Raw genomic sequence first — 24,867 nt, forward strand, 5'->3', positions numbered from 1 at the left:
TGAGTTTCTTTTAAGCATAACCTGCTTCTTACAATCTATCCAATTCTTTATATTCATAGGAAAAGATACAATTTGTAGATCTAAACGTTTCTTTAAAAAGTAAAAAAGCTGTCATACTATTCTTCAAGGAAAGTTGAAATAGGAGCAGTTATGTGTCTTTTAGGGGTGTCTTACCAGGCTCAGATCTACAAAGCAGTGAGAGTGTGGTTTTATCAACAAAGGGAAAGAGATGATGTTATAGCCTATCTCCTAAAAGCTAATGGGACTTTTTTCTAAGTTTTCTTCTTCTTACCTAATATATTAATTTTTTAACTTGGACATTGTGTAAATGTAAAAGTGGACAGGCATTTAAATAAACCTTTAACAAAAAAAGTTACGCTAAAATTAGACATTTTTCTTAACTGATTTAACTGTTGTGTTGTTTCTTGTATTTACTCCCCTTTGTTTCAGAACCTTCTGGAATAAGGTATCTTAACATGGATTGTTATGTAGATAGACACATTGCAATTGTGTGCAATGAACTGTGTGTGTGTAAAAGCATTTTACTTAGCAGTTAGATCATTATGCTCACCAGAAGATAAAAAGCATTTTCTTTTACTTGCAGCACAGGTTTTCCACACACACACTCCTGTATCATTTTGAACTGTCTTTTTTGCAGCCCTAAGCTAATATAGCTAGAGGTCTTCTAGTCATTCTATTATCTCTAGGAGAAAAATAGTCTTCAGTTCTTCAAATTTTAGACAAAATTGCCACTCTGATGTGCATACAAGTGTAATAGTAAATAATACATTTGTAGATTTCTGTTAGCAGCCGCTTCAGTTACTAGCCACTTAACAAACTGCTGAAGAAAAGAGACGTAGTTTTTTTTCTGTATTGACACTTTCTGACTGTTTAGTGATAATTACGTGTTTCTTTTTGTGGTTCTCTGAATCAAAATACTAATTAGGGTAAAATTAACTTTGGAATATATGTCTTTCATAAGAAGTTAATTAAGTCTGCACTGAAATATAATCATCTCTCATTTGTGGAAGAATAGGCTGGGGATTGGCTTTTTGTTGTGTATTCGTTGATATTTTTTAAACATTTTCTATTCAAATAGAAAAAATACATAATTTAAATAAAGTAGCTAAACAGGTTGCCTGGCTGGGTTGGTTGGTACAGCATGCGATTCTTGATCTCAGGGTTGTGAGTTCAAGCTCCATGTTGGGTGTAGAGATTACTTAAAAATAAATAATGCAATAACTAACTAAATAAATATGTAAAATAACAAAACAATATAGTCTTTGATGATGACACTTGAAAGTAAAAGCATTTATCCTGTTAAATTTCAAAATGTTAATTTGAAAACATTATCAATATGTAATTAAAATGGCATTTTAAAAGAATATCTAAAAAGCAACTGAGAGCTTACTATAATGATTAATTAGTTTACATGAAATAAAACACCTTCTGAGTCAGTCATCTCCAATAGGTCTACTTTATTCTAAAAATGAATGAATTTCCAGTGACAACTGGAATCCCTACTCATTTGATAATAGATTTACAATACAGCTTAGGGCATAGCACAAAATAAAATTTTAATTGTTTACATTTTAAGAGTAAATGTATTCCAGAAATGTGAGTAATGTGAGACTAACCCATAAATCTTTTGATATCACTTAATAATACTTTATAAAACTTTAACCCTACTTCATCCCATGCTTCTTGGCAATTACTTTTAAAATATGAATTCAGAGACAAGTTAAACACATTAAAAACAAACTATAAAAGGCAAGAATAATTTTTTTTCTCTCAATAACCTGGCATACACTATTACTTATCTAAGTGGGTGCAGTAACTGCTTAGGACTCTAAGCGCCGCTGTTCACCTACTTGGAGATAAATTTAACCAAACGCCATCCTGTTAATAAAGGCACCCATCTTGCAAAGACTCACAGTTCCCACAGACCAACTGCAAAGCTGCAGCGAAACTCCGTTCCTAAATCTGAGACACTCCAGCTTTATATAAGATGATCTCCATAGCTGCAGCAAAAAGGTAAACAAGACGCATATGCCCAATGAAGATTCTGAGTGGATTCAGTAGCGAAAGAACAATGGCCGCTCCAAAGCATTACCAGAGACGCGGCAAGCTGGTCCTGCTGTACACTCTATTGGGCACGCTCTGGGAAATCGGGAGAGGACAGATCCACTATTCGGTGCCAGAAGAGAGCGACAAAGGATCCTTTGTGGGTAATATCTCAAAGGACCTGAATCTGGAGTCACAAGAGCTGGTGAAGCACGGAGTCCGCATCGTCTCTAGAGGTAGGACACAGCTCTTTGCTCTGGATTGGAGAACTGGTAGCTTGATCACGGCGGGCAGGATAGACCGGGAGGAGATCTGCACTCAGAGCACACAGTGTCTAGTAAATATCAATATCCTGGTTGAGGGCAGAGGAAAACTTTTTGGGATAGAAATAGAAATCACTGATATCAATGATAATAATCCAAAATTCCAGGTCGAAAATCTGGAAGTAAAAGTTAATGAAATCGCTGCACCGGGAACACATTACCCACTCCCAGAGGCTGTTGACCCGGATGTGGGCATGAATTCCTTACAGAGCTACCAGCTCAGCCCCAATCACTACTTCTCTCTGGAAGTGCAGACTGGAGATGACGGAACTCTACACCCAGAGCTGGTGCTGGAGCAGGCCCTGGACCGAGAGGAAGAGGCTGCTCACCATCTGCTCCTCATCGCCTCTGATGGCGGTGACCCGCGTCGCTCCAGCACAGTGCACATCCACGTGACGGTGTTGGATACAAACGACAATGCCCCGGTTTTTACTCAACCGATTTACCGAGTGAAAGTCCCAGAGAACGTGGCCCCGGGCACCCTGCTGCTTACTGTGAGCGCTAGCGACCCAGATGAGGGAGCCAATGGAGAAGTGGCCTATAGATTTTGGAAAATTAGTGAAAAGCAATCTCCACTATTCCATCTTAATGAAAATACCGGTGAAATATCAACAGCAGGGAGTCTAGACTATGAAGAATGTGCATTTTATGAAATGGAAATACAAGCTGAAGATGTGGGGGCACTTTTAGGGAGGACCAAAGTGCTCATTTCAGTGGAAGATGTAAATGACAATAGGCCAGAAGTGATCATTACATCTCTGTTTAGTCCAGTCTTAGAAAATACTCTTCCTGGAACAGTAATTGCCTTTTTGAATGTGCATGACCGAGACTCCGGGAAGAATGGTCAAGTTGTCTGTTATGCACCTCATAATCTACCTTTTCAATTAGAAAAATCAATAGATAATTATTATAGATTGGTGACATGGAACTATCTGGACCGAGAAAAGATCCCTATGTACAACATCACAGTGACGGCCTCAGATCTAGGAACCCCTTCTCTATCTACTGAAATTCATATCACCCTGTATGTGGCAGATACCAATGACAATCCACCCACTTTCCCTCATGCCTCCTACTCAGCGTATATCCCAGAGAACAACCCCAGAGGTGCCTCCATCTTCACTGTGATGGCCCACGACCCTGACAGTGGCAACAATGCCCAGGTCACTTACTCTGTGACTGAGGACATCATCATGGGGTCACCTGTCTCCTCCTATGTCTCCATCAACTCAGACACAGGCGTCCTATATGCACTGTGCTCCTTCGACTATGAGCACTTACGAGACTTGCAGCTACTGGTGACTGCCAGAGACAGCGGAGACCCTCCACTCAGCAGCAACGTGTCTGTGAGCATATTTGTGTTGGACCAGAATGACAACGTGCCAGAGATCCTGTACCCCACCCTCCCTACGGACGGTTCCACAGGTGTGGAGCTGGCGCCCCGATCTGCAGAGCCTGGCTACCTGGTGACCAAGGTGGTGGCGGTGGATAGAGACTCTGGCCAGAATGCCTGGCTGTCCTACCGCCTGCTCAAGGCCAGTGAGCCAGGACTTTTCACGGTGGGGCTGCACACGGGCGAGGTGCGCACAGCACGGGCCCTGCAGGACAGAGATGCGCTCAAGCAGAGCCTGGTGGTGGCAGTGCAGGACCATGGCCAGCCCCCTCTCTCGGCCACGGTCACGCTCACCGTGGTGGTGGCCGACAGCATTCCAGCCATCCTGGCCGACCTGGGTAGCGTCAGGACCTCTGCCAACTCAGACGATTCTGACCTCACGCTGTACCTGGTGGTGGCAGTGGCCGCAGTCTCCTGTGTCTTCCTTGCCTTTGTGATCGTGCTGCTGGCTCTCAGGCTGAGGCGCTGGCACTCGACGCGCCTGCTTCAGTCTTCAGAAGGCGGGCTGGTGGGCGTGCCCGCCTCGCATTTTGTGGGCGTGGACGGGGTGCAGGCTTTCCTGGAGAAGTATTCCCACGAGGTCTCCCTCACCGCGGACTCGCAGGCGAATCACGAGATTTTCCCCCATCCCAACTACGTGGACACACTTATCAGTCTGGAGAGTTGTGAGAAAAATGATCCCTTATTAACATCCGTAGATTTTCATGAATGTAAGGATGAAGCTGCTTCTATTCAGGTGAGTTCAGTTCTGTGTGCGTTTTAATTCTCAGGGAAATTATATTTTTTATAAATTTATTTTTTCGGACATACATTGCGGAGACAGTTCAAAATATTTTGAAAAAGTGTACCACAAAGTTTTTGGCTTGTTTTAGTGGTGATACTATAAAATTGAGCTCTAATCATGATAGTTGGTTTCATTTGCTCTCCAAAGGCTCGGACAAGATTGTTTAAACATTGATTCTCAACCTTTTAACATCTTCCATATATGGGGCACCTGGCCGGCTCAATTGGCAAAGCACGTGACTCTTGATCTCAGGGTAGTGAGTTGGAGCCCCACTTTACATGTAGAGATTACTTTAAAATTTTTAAAAAATAAAATCCTTTGTATGTTACTATAATTACCACTTATCACTCATTCACTTAAGAAGTAGTTACCCAACCACATATGGTAAGTTTGTTGTATAAATAGGGGATATATAACTGAGACTTTTAAATCCTTGTATTAGCTTGGTAAAAGTAAAATACATTTCAGAATTTTAGAAATCTGTTTAGGATTTGGATCTTGAAGGTCTTGAAGTTTTCTAGGTCTTTGAGGATTTCTTCATTTTAAACCTCTTTTATAAGCCTTGTGCTTGCATCAGTACCCTTCAAAATTTTAATACTTATTATATTTTAAAACATAAATACATTTGAAAGGATGGATTTTGGTGGTAGGTGAGACTGGTTCCTTTATGTGTCATTGGTCTCCAAGAGCTCATACTAAAGAAGACGTAGAATCTAAAGCCTGAAATGTCCATCAACCCCCCGCCCAATAAAAACAACAAAATCATACTTAAATAAAATGTCATTTTGTAGCCTAAAGAAGAACATGTTTTCACTAAGTTCCAATGAGCTGTTTTGATTGGACAGCCATGTGAAATGTTCTCATGGTGAGAGAGTTTGAGAATGTAGTTTAAAAAAAAAGTAGTTTCATGTAAACAGATTCTAAACAAGCTCATCAATTCAACTAAAAATGATTCCATCTAGATTTTATGTCGTCTGTATTCCTTGTTATAGCATTTTAACAGTGCTTACCATTGATTTGTCATCACATGAGAGTGGAAAACACAATAAATCATTTGTTAGTTATAAAAAGGGCATGTCTGAAGGATTGTGTAGTGTTCCCTCCTATTTTGCACATCCTGTGCGTGGGAGTTAACTTTGTATTTTCTGTAGTGTTTGGGTGCACAGTCATTTGAGGGAACAACTGTATTATTGACATTTTGCAATTTTTAAGTGTTTTGAAACTTGCCCTGATAGAAAATAAAATCCTTACTCTTGTTCAAAAGATTCACTGATCAAAAATTTCAACAAATGAAATAAAATAATTAGAACAAATGACATTTATCCAGGAAATTTATGCAAATAAACTTACCAGAAGCTCAATTCCAAAGTCATTGCTTCAGTATTACATAGATACATAGATCAGAAAGTCAGGTGGTCTGCTGAAGTATCCCTTTGTGACTTTATATTGAAGAATAAACATTTCCCTAGTGACTTTTAAGAATGAATTCATGTATGATGTTGGGTATGACATAAGCCAAGTAATTGTGAGATATGAAGAAGGAGGTAGAGTAAATCATCCCTTGGCTACATCATAGGGACAGGTTTTTTAAAAATGAATGCTTCCTTAGGTAGTCAAACGAGTAAAAAGAAATTTTTTGAAGAGAGTGTTGATATTATCAGAAGGAGATGCTTGAGGATTGGTATGAAACTGCAAAGCTTTACAGAATAGTTTTCAACACTGTTGGTATTCTCTAATACATATGATATTAAATAACATTTATAATGTAGAGATGTTGGGGGAAACATTTAGGAATCATGAAAGAAGATTAAGATTGTTTCACATATCATACCTAATAAACAGAAATGAATTTGTGAATACAGTATATGATAAAATTTCGAAGGTCAAGACCTGTGTCTTATTCATTGTTGCATTGTTATATCATCACTGACAAGGGCACTACTAAGTACAAGGCAAGAGTTCAATGTATGTTTGTAGTAGGGTGAAATGGATAGACCAGATATGTCGGTTAATATAAAAACTCATCACATTTCTAATAATTTGGAAGCAAGAGAAAGTATATATTAAAGAAGGCTTTATAATTTAAGATATTAAATATATTAACATTAAAACGTGGCTTGTTCAGTTAGGCGCTGGATTGTGATTATTGTAGCTGGTTAAACTGAAGCAGCAGGGCTGCAGTTTCCCAGTGCGGACTGTGGGCGCCGCTGTTGGCCAAAGTGCAGAGCTTGGGCACTGGCCATCTTCTCGCGCAGCCGCAGCGCACTTTCCCTGTATCAGGCTCTCTAGCTCGAGCCTTTACACAACTTCCTCCTCTGGAAAAGAGGGAACCCGACCCTCACGCTGGAAATATAGCCTGTTCGGAGCTCCGGACATCTGCAGCACAGAGATTATTTGTAATCCGGCGTCTCCAGGCCGGTGAGCAACCTGAGGGGAGCAAAAGGGATGGGGAGCGGCGCTGGGGAAAGGGGCTGGGCTGAGAGGCGGCCAGTGCTCTTTCCCTTCCTGCTGTCTTTGTTCTGCCCGGCGCTCTCAGAGCAGATCCGCTATCGGATTCCCGAAGAAATGCCCGAGGGCTCGGTGGTGGGGAACCTCGCCAAGGATTTGGGACTCAGCGTCCATGAGTTACCGAGTCGACAACTGCGCATCAGTTCGGAAAAACCTTACTTCACTGTGAGCGCCAAGAGCGGGGAGCTACTTGTGAGCGGCAGGCTAGACCGGGAGCAGATTTGTGGGAAGAAGCCAGCCTGTGCTCTGGAATTTGAGGCTGTTGCTGAAAATCCGTTGAACTTTTATCACGTGAGTGTGGACATCGAAGATATTAATGACCACACACCAAAATTCACGCAAACTTCTTTTGAGCTGCAAATAAGTGAGTCTACGGTGCCAGGCACACGGTTTATATTAGAAGCAGCGGAAGATGCCGATATTGGCTTAAACTCTCTGCGGATTTATAAACTCTCTCTTAGCCCTAGTTTCTCATTGATAAATAAAGAGAAACAAGATGGTAGTAAATACCCAGAATTGGCGTTGGAGAAACGTTTAGACCGGGAACAACAGAGTTACCATCGTTTAGTTCTGACTGCCATGGATGGCGGAGATCCCCCACTAAGCGGCACCACTGAGCTCCGTATCCAGGTCACTGATGCCAATGATAACCCCCCTGTATTCAACCAGGACATGTACAGAGTAAGCCTTCCAGAAAACGTGCCCCCAGGCACCACAGTGCTGCAAGTATCAGCCACTGACCAAGATGAAGGCATCAACTCGGAAATCACTTATTCTTTCTACAGGACTGGGCAAGTCTTCAGTCTGAATTCAAAGAGCGGGGAAATTACAACTCTAAGAATGCTGGATTTCGAAGAAATCAAGGAATATTCTATAGTGGTGGAAGCGAGGGATGGTGGAGGACTGGCTGCACAATGTACAGTTGAAATTAATATTCAGGATGAAAATGACAACAGCCCAGAAATTACATTCCATTCTCTAGTCGAAATGATTCTGGAAAACGCAGCGCCAGGAACGCTAATTGCTTTGATCAAAATATACGATCAAGATTCCGGGGAGAATGGGGAGGTTAGTTGTCGATTAGAGGGTGAAGTTCCTTTTCAGATAATCTCTTCATCAAAAAATTCATATAAATTGGTAATAGATGGGACTCTGGACCGAGAACAGACCCCAGAGTACAATGTCACCATCACAGCCACCGACAGGGGAAAGCCGCCCCTCTCAGCTAGCAAAAGTGTCACTTTGATCATCACTGATATCAACGACAACGCTCCGGTTTTCCTCCAGGCCTCCTACATGGTTCACGTGATGGAGAACAACCCTCCTGGAGCCTCCATCGCCCAAGTCAGCGCCTCCGACCCCGACCTAGGGCCCAACGGCCGCGTGTCCTACTCCATCGTGGCCAGCGACCTGGAGCCGCGGGCGCTGGCGTCCTACGTGTCCGTGAGCGCGCAGAGCGGCGTGGTGTTCGCGCAGCGCGCCTTCGACCACGAGCAGCTGCGCGCCTTCGAGCTGACGGTGCAGGCCCGCGACCAGGGCTCGCCCGCGCTCAGCGCCAACGTGAGCCTGCGCGTGTTGGTGGGCGACCGCAACGACAACGCGCCTAGGGTGCTGTACCCGGCGCTGGGGCCCGACGGCTCGGCGCTCTTCGACACGGTGCCGCGCGCCGCGCAGCCCGGCTACCTGGTCACCAAGGTGGTGGCGGTGGACGCCGACTCGGGACACAATGCGTGGCTGTCGTACCACGTGCTGCAGGCCAGCGAGCCCGGACTCTTCAGCCTGGGGCTGCGCACGGGCGAGGTGCGCACTGCGCGTGCTTTGGGCGACAGGGACGCGGCCCGCCAGCGCCTGCTGGTCGCCGTGCGGGACGGGGGACAGCCGCCCCTCTCTGCCACCGCGACGCTGCACCTGGTTTTCGCCGACAGCCTCCAAGAAGTACTGCCGGATGTCAGCGACCGCCCGGAGCCCTCTGACCCCCAGGCCGAGCTGCAGTTTTACCTGGTGGTGGCTTTGGCCTTGATCTCGGTGCTCTTCCTCCTTGCGGTGATTCTGGCGGTGGCCCTGCGCCTGCGCCGCTCCCCCAGCCCCGCTGCCTGGGGCTGCTTTCAGCCTGGTCTTTGTGTCAAGTCTGGACCTGTGGTTCCTCCTAACTACAGTGAGGGGACTTTGCCTTATTCCTACAATTTGTGCGTTGCCCAGACTGGAAAGACAGAGTTTAATTTTCTAAACTGTAATGAGCAGTTGAGTTCAGGACAAGATATACTACTTTGCAGTGATTCATCTGGGGCCTTATTTCCGCTTTGTAATTCCAGTGAGTCGACTTCCCATCCTGAAACTCAAATGGCGGTGAGTTCTGTTTAAGTGTCTACTCCTTTTCATCATCTATCCAGTTTTTCATACTTCTATGAAAATATATTATGGTTCTAAGGTTAGCGAGTTGTCTTAAGGGTATTACAGCTCATCAGAGAGCTGTACTAACATTTTTTAAAGAGAGTGGTGATTTGGGAGTAGTTATGTAATATACAATAGAGTTATTGCACCAAGTTCAGATTTACAAAGTAGGGAGAGTGTGCTTCTTACTTCACAGCAGAAGTATTATATCAATTTCTTACTGCTTTTTTCAAAGGTAATGAAACTTACCCACTGATTGCCTCATTTATTTAAAATATTTGAATTAAAAAATTTTTAATTTTTTAAGGGTTATATTTATTCATTAGACAGAGAGACAGAGCACAAGCGGGGGAGGAGCAGAGAGAGAGGGAGGTATAGAATCCAAAGCAGGCTCCAGGCTCTGAGCTGTCAGCACAGAGAACCTTGAGATCATGACCTGAGATGAAGTCAGATGCTCAAGGACTGAGCCACCCAGGTGCCCCTTAAAAATTTTTTTTTAATGTTTATTCATTTTTGAGAGAGAGACAGAGTGTGAGTGGGGGAGGGGCAGAGAGCGAGGGAGACAGAATTGGAAGGAGTATCTAGGGTCTGAGCTGTCAGCACAGACAGAACCTGATGTGGGGCTCAAACTCAGGAATCTAGCTTGAGCTGAAGTTGGATGCTTAACCAACTGAGCCATCCAGGGACCCCTAAAATATTTGAAATTTTGTTACATGTGAGTAAACATTAAATTTAAAATAGGCATTCATTTAACTCATCTTTTAAAGCAAAAAAACTACTACTAGCTATCTCCTTTGCTGATTTCACTAGTACAGTTTCCATCTTTTTTATGTTTATTCCTCATGTCTGGTTCTTTGTATCTACCTAGTCATGACTCTGTGAATGCCCTAAAACTGTAAGGAAAATAGTGTGGGTGGAGGGCGTAGAGAAAGACTCAGTAAACTCATTAGAAGGTCCAGTTCATTATCTGTGTTCCTCTAAGTTTTCTTGATTGCAAAATCCTCCTCTACGCTTATAGTTAATTTAAGAAAAAGACACTTGACAAAAGAAAAGGAAATGCTGTTGCCTCTATCACTTGAGGCCAGGAGGAGGGGGTGAGTCACTGGATTTGTCTTATTATTTGGAGCTCTAAACATTAGTGATTAGAGGAAAGAGAATCCCAAATTTTCCACTCTTATGGCGAAAATTACTAATTTTATGTGCAAAGTTGCCATTTCTTAAATATCAGTCTTTTTCTTGGTCTCCCCTAGTAACTGCTTCAGTAAATGATTTCTTTACAAATTGCTGAAAGAGTTTTTTTTTTTTTTTTTTTTTTTTTTTTTTTTTTTTTTTTTTTTTTTAATGTAAGCTCTAGGTCAACATGGGGCTTGAACTCACGAGGCTGAGATCAAGAGTCCCATGCTTGGGGCGCCTGGGTGGCTCAGTCAGTTAAGCGTCTGACTCTGTATTTCAGCTCAGATCATGATCTCAAGGTTCGGGGGTCAAGCCCCGTGTCAGGTTCTGTGCAACAGTGTAGAGCCTGCTTATGATTCTCTCTCCTTCTCTCTCCGCCCCTCCCCTGCTTGTGCTCTCTTTCAAAATAAATCAGGAAACTTAAAAAAAAAAGTCACATGCTCAACTGATGGAACCAGTCATGTGCCCCTGAAAGAATTTCTTTTTTTTTTAAGTTTATTTATTTATTGAGGTGGAGAAGGGCAGAGAGAAAGGGAAAGGGAGAGAATCCCAAGCAGGCTACCTGATGTCAGTGCAGAGCCCAACTTGGGGCTCAATCCCATGAATTGTAATATCATGACTTGAATGAAATCAAGAGTTGAATGCTCAGCTGACTAAGCCACCCAGGTGCCCCTGTAAGAATTTCTCATAATGGCACTTTTTGCTTTTTAGTGGTAATAATTGGTTCTACATCTTGTGTTCTTTTTCTCTAATTATTACAGATTTAAGTGACCTTTACAATAAGAAGTTTAAGACTACTTTGAACTGCATATTTTCTTTATGGAAGTATTGAAGTGGAAACTTGCTTTTCAATATATGTTTATTTGAATATTCCAAATGCCATAACCTGTGTATGCATTATGTATTCACATAGAAGAGTACAAAAAATTTAAACCAGCATAAAAGTTTAACATTCACAAATATGTAACTTTAAAAAACCAATCCTTTCAAAATTTAGCAGTATTAGGTGAGAGAAGCTATTACTGTTGCCTTATTAAAATTATTTTTGTGAATGAAATTTTAAGGAAAACTTACTCCAGCAAATTCATTATCTGAATAAATTAATCTTATAAAATAACTTCAAAGTGAATAATCCATGTATATATAAAACTAAGAAGAAGAAGTCTATTTCCAAAGAGGATTGCACATTGTGGTTACTGTAGAAAATAATGACATACAGAAAATTTTTGAAACATTATAAAACTGAAGTTAGAATAATTTACATATCTAGAAAGAAAGCAAAATTCTACCAAGAATAAGTTAATTTGATGTTAAGAAAAAATGGCAGTTTAACAATACATTTAATAGAAGTTCCATTCCACTTCATTTTCAACTAACATTCCAAAATGGTAATTGCTTTTGAAATGAGAATGCGAGAAACAGTGAGACAAGTCTACATAGTTAGAAGAGTATTGTCTTTCTCGGTTATCTATAATCAAGCATTACTTATCTCAGTGCATGTAGTGACAGGTTAGGACTCCGAGTGCCACTGTTCACCAACTTTAAGAAAAGTTCAATCAGCTCTCCATCCAGCTGTTCAGATCTGCAACTACACAGAGTCCCACAGAGCCCACAAACCTCAGCAAAAGCTGCCACAAAACTCACCTTCTTGGGGCACTCTGGTTTCTCCTTAGGAAAAAGATCATCATAATTTGCAGGAGGTTAAAGAACCTAAGGAGTCAGTTTGCACAGAAAGCATTCTGAAAAACAATATCCATAGTGAAGCAACAACAGCCACTCCACTGAATTGCCCGCACTGCAAAGGACTGGTTCTGCTGTGCCTGTGGAGGCTATGGGAGACCAGGGCCAGCCAGATCCACTACTCGGCACCTGAAGAGACAGAAGAAGGCTATATCCTGGGGAAATATCTCCAAGGATCTGGGGCTGGTGGACCATGGAGTCTGCAGAAGTAGGACTCAGTTTTTCGCTCTGAACCTGCAAAATGGCTTGTCTTGGTCACTGCAGGCAGGATAGACTAGGAGGAACTCTGCGCTCAGAGCACACAGTGGCTAGTAAATATCAATATCCTGGTTGAGGGCAGAAGAAAACTTTTTGGGATAGAAATAGAAATCACTGATATCAATGATAATAATCCAAAATTCCAGGTCGAAAATCTGGAAGTAAAAGTTAATGAAATCGCTGCACCGGGAACACATTACCCACTCCCAGAGGCTGTTGACCCGGATGTGGGCATGAATTCCTTACAGAGCTACCAGCTCAGCCCCAATCACTACTTCTCTCTGGAAGTGCAGACTGGAGATGACGGAACTCTACACCCAGAGCTGGTGCTGGAGCAGGCCCTGGACCGAGAGGAAGAGGCTGCTCACCATCTGCTCCTCATCGCCTCTGATGGCGGTGACCCGCGTCGCTCCAGCACAGTGCACATCCACGTGACGGTGTTGGATACAAACGACAATGCCCCGGTTTTTACTCAACCGATTTACCGAGTGAAAGTCCCAGAGAACGTGGCCCCGGGCACCCTGCTGCTTACTGTGAGCGCTAGCGACCCAGATGAGGGAGCCAATGGAGAAGTGGCCTATAGATTTTGGAAAATTAGTGAAAAGCAATCTCCACTATTCCATCTTAATGAAAATACCGGTGAAATATCAACAGCAGGGAGTCTAGACTATGAAGAATGTGCATTTTATGAAATGGAAATACAAGCTGAAGATGTGGGGGCACTTTTAGGGAGGACCAAAGTGCTCATTTCAGTGGAAGATGTAAATGACAATAGGCCAGAAGTGATCATTACATCTCTGTTTAGTCCAGTCTTAGAAAATACTCTTCCTGGAACAGTAATTGCCTTTTTGAATGTGCATGACCGAGACTCCGGGAAGAATGGTCAAGTTGTCTGTTACACTCCTCATAATTTACCTTTTCTTTTTTTTTCTTTTTCTTTACTCTTCCTCCTCCTCCTCCTCCTCCTCCTCCTCCTCCTCCTCCTCCTTCCTCTGAGAGAGCACAAAACTGTGAGTGGCGGAGGGGCAGAGGGAGAGGGAGAATCCCAAGCAGGCTCCATGCTCAGTACAGACACCAGCACAAGGCTTGATCCCATGACCTTGGTATCATAAAGCTGAAATCACGAGTCAGACACTCAACCGGCTGAGCCACCCAGGCACTCCATTATTTACCTTTTCAATTAGAAAAGTCAATAGATTATTGTAGATTGTTGAAAGTATGAATTCTTGACAGAGAAGAAACTTCTGAATATAACATCACAGTGACCACAACAGACAGAAATTTACATCATCCTGCATGTGATCATTGTCAATGACAGTACACCTTCCTTCCCTGAAAACTTCTACACAGTCTATCTCCTTAAGAACAGCCATAGAAGAACCTTCATCTTCTCAGTGACAGGCCATGATTCCAACAGTGACAAGAATGCCCAGGTTATTCACTCCTTGGCTGAAGACACTATCCAAGGGTCGTCCTATGTCTCCACCAGTTCCGACACACTGGCTCATATACACACTGCATCCCTTCAACATGAGCAGTTTTGTGATCTTAAATGCAAGTGAAGGCAAGTGACAGTGGGAACCCCCTACTCACCAGCAACATGTCACTGAACTTGTTTGTGCTGGACCAGAAGGACAATACACCAGAAATCCTGGACCCTACTCTCCCCACTGACATGTTCCACCATCATGGAACTGGTACCCTGCTCCACAGAACCTGGCTACCTGGTGACCAAGGTGGCTATAGACAGAGACTTGTGTCAGAACACCAGGCCTACCACCTGTTCAAGGCCAGTGAGCCAGGGCTCTTCATGGTAGAACTCCACACAGGAAAGGTGTGCACTGCATGGGCCTTGCTGCACAGAGACTGGCTCAAGCAGAGCCTGGTGGTGGTGGTCCAGGACCAAGGCCAGCCCCCTCTCTCGGCCACTTTCACCCTCACTGCAGCCTTGGCCCACAGCATCCCAGGTGGCCTGGCTGACCTCAACAGTCTGGAGGTCCTCACCTACCCAGAGATCTCAGACCTCACATTATACTTGGTGGTGACAGTGGCTGCAGTGTCCTGCATCTTCCTCACCTTTGTCATTGTGTGCTCAGGTTGTGGCATTGGCACATCTCAAATCTGCTGCAGGCTGCAAGGCTTGGATTGGCTGTGCCTACTTCTTTGTGGGCGTGGATAGGTGTGGGCTTTCCTGCAGACCTATTCCAGGAAGCCTCACACAGGGCAGGCTCCTGAGAGAGTCACATGATCTTTCCCCAGCCCAAGTATGACAATATGCTGATCAGCCAGGAGGGCTCCAGGAAAAATGACCATTTGTGCACTTCAGATGATTCCAGGTTTCCTATAGAAAATACCTCTTTGGGGGCGCCTGGGTGGCTCAGTTACTTAAGCATCAAACTTCCGCTCAGGTCATGATCCCACGGTTCACAAGTTTGAGCCCTGTGTGGGGCTCTGTGCTGACAGCTCAGAGCCTGGAGCCTGCTCAGATGTGTCTCCCTCTCCCTCTGCCCTCCTCCACTTGCGCGCTCTCTCTCTCTTCTCAGAAATAAACATTAAAAAAAATTTTTTTTAAAGAAAATACTTCTTTGGCTCCAGTGAGTTCAACCTTTTCCTTTATTTTCTCTTATGATTTGGTTTTCTCTTTAAGGTTTCCACTTAAGGTATGATACATTCTCTTTAACATATTTCTCACCATCCAAGTTTTACTGGGCCTTGTTTTGTTCTAACATCTATAGGAGGCATTTACTGGTTATATCACTGATATAAGTTTCTCATAATTAACCTAAATTAACCTAGGGTCAATGGATATCTTTTTCATGGGGCTTCTCTCATTATTGAGCCATTGATATGGGCTATTGGGGTGGGGTTCCTTGGTTGATTATCAGTTCACTACTAATTCTTAGAGGTGGTTTTCCATTCCTGAAATTTATTATTGTTGCTATCTTCAGTGGCCACATAGTGAACTTCCTACTTATCTTTGAACTTCTTACATACCTCTGAAACATAAATACAGCTGACACTATGTGAAGGTAAATTAATGAGAAAACACATGCATTCTTCTTGAAGAAACTGAGAGCCCAGATTTTTCTGCTTCTGCTTTTCTGTTTCTATTATAGGACAACCCCCCTTTGAGGTTATGTTTTCCAGATCACATGTTTGTAGAGGTTGTTTGAATTTAAAGATCACTTCTGAGGAAGAATCACAATTCACTTAGAGGGGTTTCTGAGAATGAACACTGTTGAGGACAAAACAAGGGAAATAAAAATTATTCAACTGTCTGTTATTTATGGCTCAATTCTCCAACCTTGAGGCTAGAAATAAACCTGGATAAGGAAGACAACTTAGGAAAATATTCTCAGGAACTGCTGGAAGAGGTTCTAAGAATATTTTACTAGCTTTTAGATATAGGAAAGGAATAATATTTTTTCAAGTTTATTTTTTGAGGAGGGGGGCAATGAGTGGGGGAGGGGCAGAGAGGGGACAGAAGAACCCAAGCAGGCTCCGCACAGAGAGCAGAGAACCTGATGTGGGGCTCAGACTCTTAAACCACGAGATCATGACCTGAGCTGAAATCAAACATGACTGACTGAGCGACCCAGATGCCCCTATTTCATTTTATTTTAAACATGGTGGCATTCCGAGTAATAAATGACTTTCTAGGAGACTTTAAAAATAAACTATGAAGTTGACTCAAAAATTTTATTTGAAAAGTGCTGGCTAATAGGGGTAACATCTGGACAGCCATTATGACATACAGATGTTATACTGATTTCAAATACTCCTTACTCCTAATTTAGTAGGAAAAAATTAAAGCATGCTTCAGGATCATATTTTTAACTATGAAATAGGAAAACTGTCACTTGAAGTTTCTGTCCTCGCGAGTAACCATTGGTACTTAGTATTTACAAATATTAAGTATGTGTTAACTTGGGAAAAAACATAACATAGTGATGAAGGCTTGTAGGTCAGTAACTACTATTCTCTACCATTAATATCACTTGCCTTTAAAACAGAACACAAAGCTCACTGGGTGAATGGGCAGTGTGGAAAATGTTGAATTCTAGTTTTCTTAAACTAGATAGACTTTTGTATTGGTAACATTTTATATAACAAAATAGGCTTAAATATAAAATCCTTATTAATCTTAATGTTTCATCTTAAAAGAAGAGTTAAAGTATCTTGGATTTGCTTCAAAATAATGAGGGTGTACAAATTATATTAAATGAAGATGGCCTTGTGTTGATCGTTATTGTCATTGGGTGATGAGTATATGAAGATTCAATAATAATCTTCCCTACTTTGTAGAAGTTTGAAATTTTTCTATAATAAATTTCTTTAAAACACTAAGCATATAGTCTGTAATAATATAATAATAAAATTAGGGGCTATTATATAAGTTCATTTTCAAGAAGCAATATATACATATTCTATATATAGAGAAATAAATATCGTATGTTTCTATTTGTATGTAATTGGCCCCCAGTCCTCCGTGTTGCAGTTGACAGCCACTCAGGAGGACGAGGGGGTCTATGCAGAAGTAAACAACTACCTCAGGAGCACTTCACAGAGTACAGGGCATATATATAAATATGTATAGGAATTTCGAAGAGGAATATATATATTATAGAGATTGTAGAGAACAATTGGATTCAAGAGGAAAATGCCTGCGGTTCCACACGGGGCCTCTGGGCGCCGCTGTCGGCCAGTACAGGGCAAGCGCAGTCGCCTGGGATTTCTGTCTCCAGCCTGGGATTTCCTGGGCAGTCACCAACACAGAAGAAAATCTGCTTATACAACTGGGTCTCCTGGAGGCGCAGACTTTGCCCAATATTTACGGATTCCCAGGTACGCTTGTCATGGGTGGAATGCTCTTCCAGTGACGCCGTGGATTGCAGTTTCTTTGACTTTCCGGAAAGACTGGGACCCAGCGAGAACTAGAGCGCGCAATGGGAGGGAGCTGCGTTCAGAGGCGCCCGGCCGGCAGGCGGCAGGTACTGTTTCCCTTCCTGCTACCTTTGTTCTACCCCGCGCTCTGCGAGCCGATCCGCTACTCAATTCCCGAGGAACTGGCCAAGGGCTCGGTGGTGGGGAACCTCGCCAAGGATCTCGGGCTCAGTGTCCTGGACGTGTCAGCTAGGAAGCTGCGAGTCAGCACGGAGAAGCTGCTTTTCAACGTAGACGCAGAGAGCGGGGACTTACTAGTGAAGGACCGAATAGACCGGGAGCAGATATGCAAAGAGAGAAGAAGATGTGAGTTGCAGTTGGAAGCCGTGGTGGAAAATCCTTTAAATATCTTTCATATCATTGTTGTTGTTGAGGATATTAATGACCATGCCCCTCAATTCGATAAAAAGGAAATACTTTTAGAAATTTTTGAATCTGTATCAGAAGGTGCACGAATATCCCTTGACCCTGCCACTGACCCCGATATAAACATGAACTCAGTTAAAGATTATCAGATAAATCCTAACCCTTATTTCTCATTAATGGTTAGAGTTAATTCCGATGGTGGTAAATATCCAGAGTTAACTTTGGAAAAACTCCTAGACAGGGAAGAGCAGCATTCTCATCACTTGATATTGACTGCCTTGGATGGGGGGAACCCACCAAGAAGTGCCACCACTCGAATAGAAATCTCTGTCAGGGATGCTAATGATAACTTTCCGGTGTTCAGCAAAGATGAATACAGAATCAGTGTTAGTGAAAATCTGCCCCCTGGATCCTCCGTGTTGCAGGTGACAGCCACTGACAAGGATGAGGGGGTCAATGCAGAAGTGAACTACTACTTCAGGAGCACTGCTCAGAGTACAAGGTACATGTTCTTGCTGAATGAGAAAACAGGTATGATTAAGAATAACCAGTCATTGGATTTTGAGGATATAGAAAGATATACCATGGAAGTGGAAGCAAGGGATGGAGGTGGACTCTCTACCCAATGTAAAGTAATCATTGAAATCCTAGATGAAAACGACAACAGGCCAGAAATAATCATCACCTCTCTCTCTGATGAAATTTTGGAGGATTCTCTTCCAGGAATGGTGGTTGTTCTCTTCAAAACACGGGACAAGGATTTCGGGGGAAATGGAGAAGTCACATGTAACATAGAAAAGGATATTCCTTTCAAGATTTACTCCTCTTCTAATAATTACTACAAGCTGGTGACAGATGGACCGCTAGACCGAGAGCAGACTCCAGAATACAACGTCACCATCACAGCCACTGACAGGGGCATTCCGCCCCTCTCCTCCAGCACTACCATCACCTTGCACATCACCGATGTCAATGACAACACACCGATTTTCCACCAGGCCTCCTATGTGGTCCACGTGGCTGAGAATAACCCTCCAGGAGCCTCCATCGCCCAAGTCAGCGCCTCCGACCCCGACCTAGGGCCCAACGGCCGCGTGTCCTACTCCATCGTGGCCAGCGACCTGGAGCCGCGGGCGCTGGCGTCCTACATGTCCGTGAGCGCGCAGAGCGGCGTGGTGTTCGCGCAGCGCGCCTTCGACCACGAGCAGCTGCGCGCCTTCGAGCTGACGGTGCAGGCCCGCGACCAGGGCTCGCCCGCGCTCAGCGCCAACGTGAGCCTGCGCGTGTTGGTGGGCGACCGCAACGACAACGCGCCTAGGGTGCTGTACCCGGCGCTGGGGCCCGACGGCTCGGCGCTCTTCGACACGGTGCCGCGCGCCGCGCAGCCCGGCTACCTGGTCACCAAGGTGGTGGCGGTGGACGCCGACTCGGGACACAATGCGTGGCTGTCGTACCACGTGCTGCAGGCCAGCGAGCCCGGACTCTTCAGCCTGGGGCTGCGCACGGGCGAGGTGCGCACTGCGCGTGCTTTGGGCGACAGGGACGCGGCCCGCCAGCGCCTGCTGGTCGCCGTGCGGGACGGGGGACAGCCGCCCCTCTCTGCCACCGCGACGCTGCACCTGGTTTTCGCCGACAGCCTCCAAGAAGTACTGCCGGATGTCAGCGACCGCCCGGAGCCCTCTGACCCCCAGGCCGAGCTGCAGTTTTACCTGGTGGTGGCTTTGGCCTTGATCTCGGTGCTCTTCCTCCTTGCGGTGATTCTGGCGGTGGCCCTGCGCCTGCGCCGCTCCCCCAGCCCCGCTGCCTGGGGCTGCTTTCAGCCTGGTCTTTGTGTCAAGTCTGGACCTGTGGTTCCTCCTAACTACAGTGAGGGGACTTTGCCTTATTCCTACAATTTGTGCGTTGCCCAAACCGGAAAGGCAGAGTTTAACTTCCTAAAATCTAATGAGCTATTGCATTCCACTCAAGACATAGTTTGCGGTGATTCGTCTGGGGCCTTAATTCCACTTCAGGGTGGGCATGATTTGACTGCACATCCTGAGATGCTCACACCGGTGAGTTACATTTTTGTGTCTTCTGAAACATTCTATTGTTTTCTCTTATTTGAGGCATACTATTGTATTTGTTAATATGAGTCATATTTGGAAAATCCATAACTAATCACCTTGTCTTAGTATTTACTTTTTGCAGATTATATTTTTCAAGAGTTACTTGGTTTGTAAGTGCTCTATAATTCAGCAATAATGTCACTAAATTGGCAATATCTAGTCAAGCTCAGATTAGCAAAACAGGCGGTGGCTTCTTACTGAATAAATTAATAAGTAATTACTCGAGTTTGTTAAGATTTAAGATGAATTTTCCATATTCTACTTATATATTTTGAGTGTAATAATATTAAGCCACTCATTAAATATTCAAGCAGGTGCTTGTTTCAAAGAAACATTTATTGTAAATAATATCCTGGCTATATTTAGGTATCTTCATTTATTCTAGTAATTAAAATAACTAAGCATTTGAGGGGAGATGGTGAACAAATCGAAAAGTTTCTGAAATTCTATGCAAAGTTATAGAAATACGTATTTTCCTTGGGAGATGAGTCAAACTTGTTTTCCATTGCCAAGGTTTCTATGCTCCCCAGAACTTAATAATAACTACCCTAGAGGATTTTTTCTCTTCAGCATTTGGTTCTTCTGGCTTTCTTCTTATGTTTATTTATCTTTTCTTGGAGCTCAAATTGTACTCTTTCCTAATCTTTTTTCCTCTACATTGAAAAAGAATGAATTTCCAAGAAAGCAAATGAACTGTCACTGCCTTTTGCACTCAGTCTCTGTCTCTAATTGTCTGATATAAAGTCTTTGAAGACAAAATATAAAATCTTTGAAAAGTTCCACACTTTGGAGGCATAGTGACATAAATGGTCCTGAACAACCTGTTCTCTGTATAAAAGATGTGAACCTCTAAACTCCTCACCTTTGGGGAGAGAACTTCTGCTGGGTTGATGGGCAGGTAGAATTGAAGATGTCTGAACCACTTCACTTTGGGCTTCCATACAAAGTGCCAGAAGAGATTGTTTGTATGGGCATCAGTGCTCTGATGAAAACAGATCATTTGAGTAAATACTTACTTAAAAAAAAAACCCTACATCATTATTTTGTTTTTAAAAATTGTAGCTTGAAATTCTTATATTTTTCTTCCCATTACCACACAGACATGTTATACTCCTTTTAGTTTGTGGTTACTTCATTAATTTAAATAGGTCAAATTAACTTCTAATTATATATGCCTACAATAAAAAAAAACATTGTTTTCAAAACAGTTCATGGAGGCTCAATAAAACTATTTTAGAAAAGAATATTTTGAAAAATTTTTACACAATATTAATCATCAACAAATTTAATTAATTGGCCAATTAGTTAAAGCTAAAATAAAAATTATAAGTGAATATAGCTAGAAATGAGTATGTTTCTACTCAGAAAGTGTTACAAATATGTATATTTGACCAGTTATTTTCATTTGATATTTTATAGTACTTTCCATTTATCCTACCCAATAAGCAATCTACAAGTAGTAGTTGACTTAAGGGATATCAGTTGAGAAGCCAAAGAAGTATTGTAAAGTAAAATGAAAGATCCAACAAAGAGTACCGTGTTTTCCATTGCACACATAGTGGGTGCAGTAACTTCTCAGGACTCTGAGCGCCGCTGTTCTCCCAGAGAAACACAGCCAGCGCTCAATCCGGATTCTCAGGGCTCCGACTACGCAAAGCTCCTCAGTTCCTACAAACCGGCTCCAGGGTTGCAGTGAAACTCACTCCAGAATTTGAGGTGCGTAGGCTACAGAGGCTCCCAGCAGCCAGACAAAGAAAAAGGAATCGTTAAAACACACAACGTGCCCAGTGATTACTTGGCGAGAATTCCTTGACTAGACAACAATGGCTGCTAAAAGGAACCACTCCAACCGCAAAGCGCTGGTTTTGTTCTGTCTTTTCCTCGGTTTGTCATGGGAGGCTGAAGCCCGGCAGATCCGCTACTCCGTTCCTGAGGAGTTAGAGAAAGGCTCTTTCGTCGGCAACATCTCCAAGGACCTGGGGCTGGAGCCCTGGGAGCTGGCTGAGCCTGGAGTCCGCATCGTCTCCAGAGGTAGGATGCAGCTTTTCGCTCTGAACCCGAGAAGTGGCAGTTTGGTCACCGCAGGCAGGATAGACCGGGAGGAGCTCTGTGGTCAGAGTGCACGGTGTCTGGTGAATTTTAACATTCTTGTGGAAGATAGGGTGGAACTTTTTGGGATAGAAATAGAAATAACTGATGTCAACGATAATGCCCCAAAATTCCAAGCAGAAAATGTAGAGGTAAAAATTAATGAAAATGTCGCTCCAGGAATGCGTTTTCCTCTCCTGGAAGCTGCTGATCCAGACGTGGGTGTGAACTCCCTCCAGAGCTACCAGCTCAGCTCCAATAAGTACTTCTCATTAGCAGTTCAGAGTCATGCCAGTGGTGTCAAATACCCGGAGCTGGTACTGAAGCACGCCCTGGATCGTGAGGAAGAGGCACTACACCACCTGGTCCTCACTGCCTCCGATGGGGGTGACCCTCTCCTATCTGGTACAGTTCTCATCAGTGTGATCGTCTTTGATACAAATGACAATGCACCGGTCTTTACCTTGCCAGAATACCGAGTGAGTGTTCTGGAGAACTTGCCTGTGGGCACACAGCTGCTTACAGTCACTGCCACAGACAGGGATGAAGGAGCCAATGGAGAAGTCACATATTCATTCCGAAAATTTGTTCCTGACAAATTGTTGAAATTCCAACTAAACAAAAATACTGGGGAAATAAAATTATCAGAAAATCTAGACTACGAAGAAACAGATTTCTATGAATTAGAAATACAAGCAGAAGATGGAGGAGCATATCTTGCAATGGCAAAAGTATTGATTACAGTAGAAGATGTAAATGACAACAATCCAGAGGTGACCATCACATCTCTGTTTAGTCCCCTGATGGAAGACTCACCTCCGGGAACTATTATAGCCCTTTTAAATGTGCATGATCCAGACTCTGGGCAGAATGGACAGGTCACCTGTTCCATATCAGGCAATCTACCATTTAAGTTAGAGAAATCCATTGACGGTTATTATAGACTGGTGACACACAGAACCCTTGACAGGGAACAGGTATCCTCTTACAATATCACAGTGACAGCCACAGATGGAGGAAATCCACCCCTATTAACAGAAACTCACTTCACTGTGCAAGTGGCAGATATTAATGACAACCCACCCACTTTTTCCCACATCTCTTACTTCACCTATATCCCGGAGAACAACCCCAGAGGTGCCTCCATCTTGTCTGTGACTGCACTAGACCCAGACAGCAAAGAGAATGCTCAGGTTATTTACTCCCTAGCTGAAGACACTTTCCAGGAAGCACCTCTATCCTCCTACGTCTCCATAAACTCTGACACAGGAGTCCTGTATGCGTTGCGAACTTTCGACTATGAGCAATTTCATGATCTACAGATTCAGGTGATTGCCACTGACAGTGGGGACCCACCTCTCAGCAGCAATGTTTCTGTGAGCATATTTGTGCTGGACCAGAATGACAATGCACCAGAGATCCTGTACCCCACCCTACCCACTGACACTTCCACTGGAATGGAGCTGGCACCCCGTTCTTCAGAGTCTGGCTATTTGGTCACTAAGGTGGTGGCAGTGGACAAAGACTCAGGTCAGAATGCCCGACTGTCCTACCGCCTGCTCAAGGCCAGCGAACCAGGGCTCTTCGCAGTGGGGCTGCACACAGGCGAGGTGCGCACAGCACGGGCCCTGCTGGACAGAGATGCGCTCAAGCAGAGCCTGGTCGTGGCGGTGCAGGACCATGGCCAGCCCCCTCTCTCAGCCACCGTCACACTCACTGTGGCCATTGCTGACAGCATCCCAGATGTCCTGGCTGACCTGGGCAGTCTGGAAGTTCCACGTGACTCCGAAGCTTCAGGTCTAACGCTATACCTGGTCGTGGCGGTAGCCATAGTTTCCTGCATCTTCCTCGCTTTTGTCATCGTGCTACTGGCTCTCAGGTTGAGGCGCTGGCACACATCGCACCAGCTCCAAGCTTCAGGAGGCGGGCTAGTGGGTGTGCCCACCTCCCCCTTTGTGGGCGTGGAAGGGGTGCGGGCTTTCCTGCAGACGTATTCCCATGAGGTCTCCCTCACAGCAGACTCACGGAAGAGTCACGCGATCTTCCCCGAGCCCAACTACACCGACATGCTCATTAGCCATGAGAGATTTGAGAAAAAGGATCCTTTGTCTTTGTTAGATGATTTGAAGTTACCTGTAGAAGATAACCCTTTGGTTCCAGTGAGTTCTGGTTTTACTCTTTTTCTTTTAAGAATTATAATTGGTTTTACTTTTAGGTTTGGCATAATGATAGAAAATTTTGGTCTTTATTTTTTTCACTGTTCCCTCCATTTCAATGATATTTGTTTCTTGCTAAAACATTGAAGAGTAGAATTTGATGGTAATTAAGACTGATATGTTTTTATTTTCTGGTAAATATTCACGTAATTCCAATGAAAGCCTATGGTCACAAGGCTGTTACGATTTTGCAGAGCATTCTACTTTATAGTTTTGTTGAGTACAGTACTGACAGTTCCTGAGAGTACCTCCATAAGTGTCTGTCAATTTATGTACACTTCTCTTGGCCACATGCTAAAATCTTAGCCTCTTAGGCAACCTTAGCTCTTGTTTTGAAGGCAGGTCTGGTAAAATAGGTGAATATCAGAGACAAATCCATTAACTTCACTGGAAACAGTGAACAGGTTCCTCAGTGTTGTTTTTCCCAACGAGAAAAGCAATACATCTTTGTGGTTTTATTTTTCAAAATATACCTTGCGGTGACAATTACAGTTGAATATACTTCCTAGAA

At 43.7% G+C, this 24,867-nt stretch overlaps 2 protein-coding genes and 1 pseudogene across 8 annotated transcripts in view; all 3 read left to right on the forward strand.

Annotated features, from left to right (window-relative positions):
- The window catches only part of LOC115517050 (protocadherin gamma-C4), a 137,622-nt gene that overhangs the window by 31,168 nt on the left and 81,587 nt on the right, over positions 1-24,867 (forward strand). Inside the window, exons 1-2 of one of the 7 annotated variants that reach the window (XM_032593079.1) lie at positions 4,831-9,418; positions 11,398-13,590. The exons of 2 other annotated variants lie outside the window; for them this stretch is intronic. In XM_032593079.1, the coding sequence (XP_032448970.1) occupies positions 7,010-9,418; positions 11,398-11,403 (2,415 nt within the window). In that variant the 5' untranslated portion in view covers positions 4,831-7,009 and the 3' untranslated portion in view covers positions 11,404-13,590. 4 more of the 7 variants (XM_032593066.1, XM_032593076.1, XM_030320255.1 and 1 more) reach the window with 4 other exon arrangements.
- Positions 1-24,867, forward strand: part of LOC115517209 (protocadherin gamma-A6-like) — a 107,223-nt gene that overhangs the window by 16,781 nt on the left and 65,575 nt on the right.
- On the forward strand, positions 12,022-15,049 carry LOC115517243 (annotated as a pseudogene).

This window comes from Lynx canadensis, chromosome A1 (genome assembly GCF_007474595.2).
Source record: "Lynx canadensis isolate LIC74 chromosome A1, mLynCan4.pri.v2, whole genome shotgun sequence".
In the NCBI taxonomy this organism is placed as follows: Eukaryota; Metazoa; Chordata; class Mammalia; order Carnivora; family Felidae; genus Lynx; species Lynx canadensis.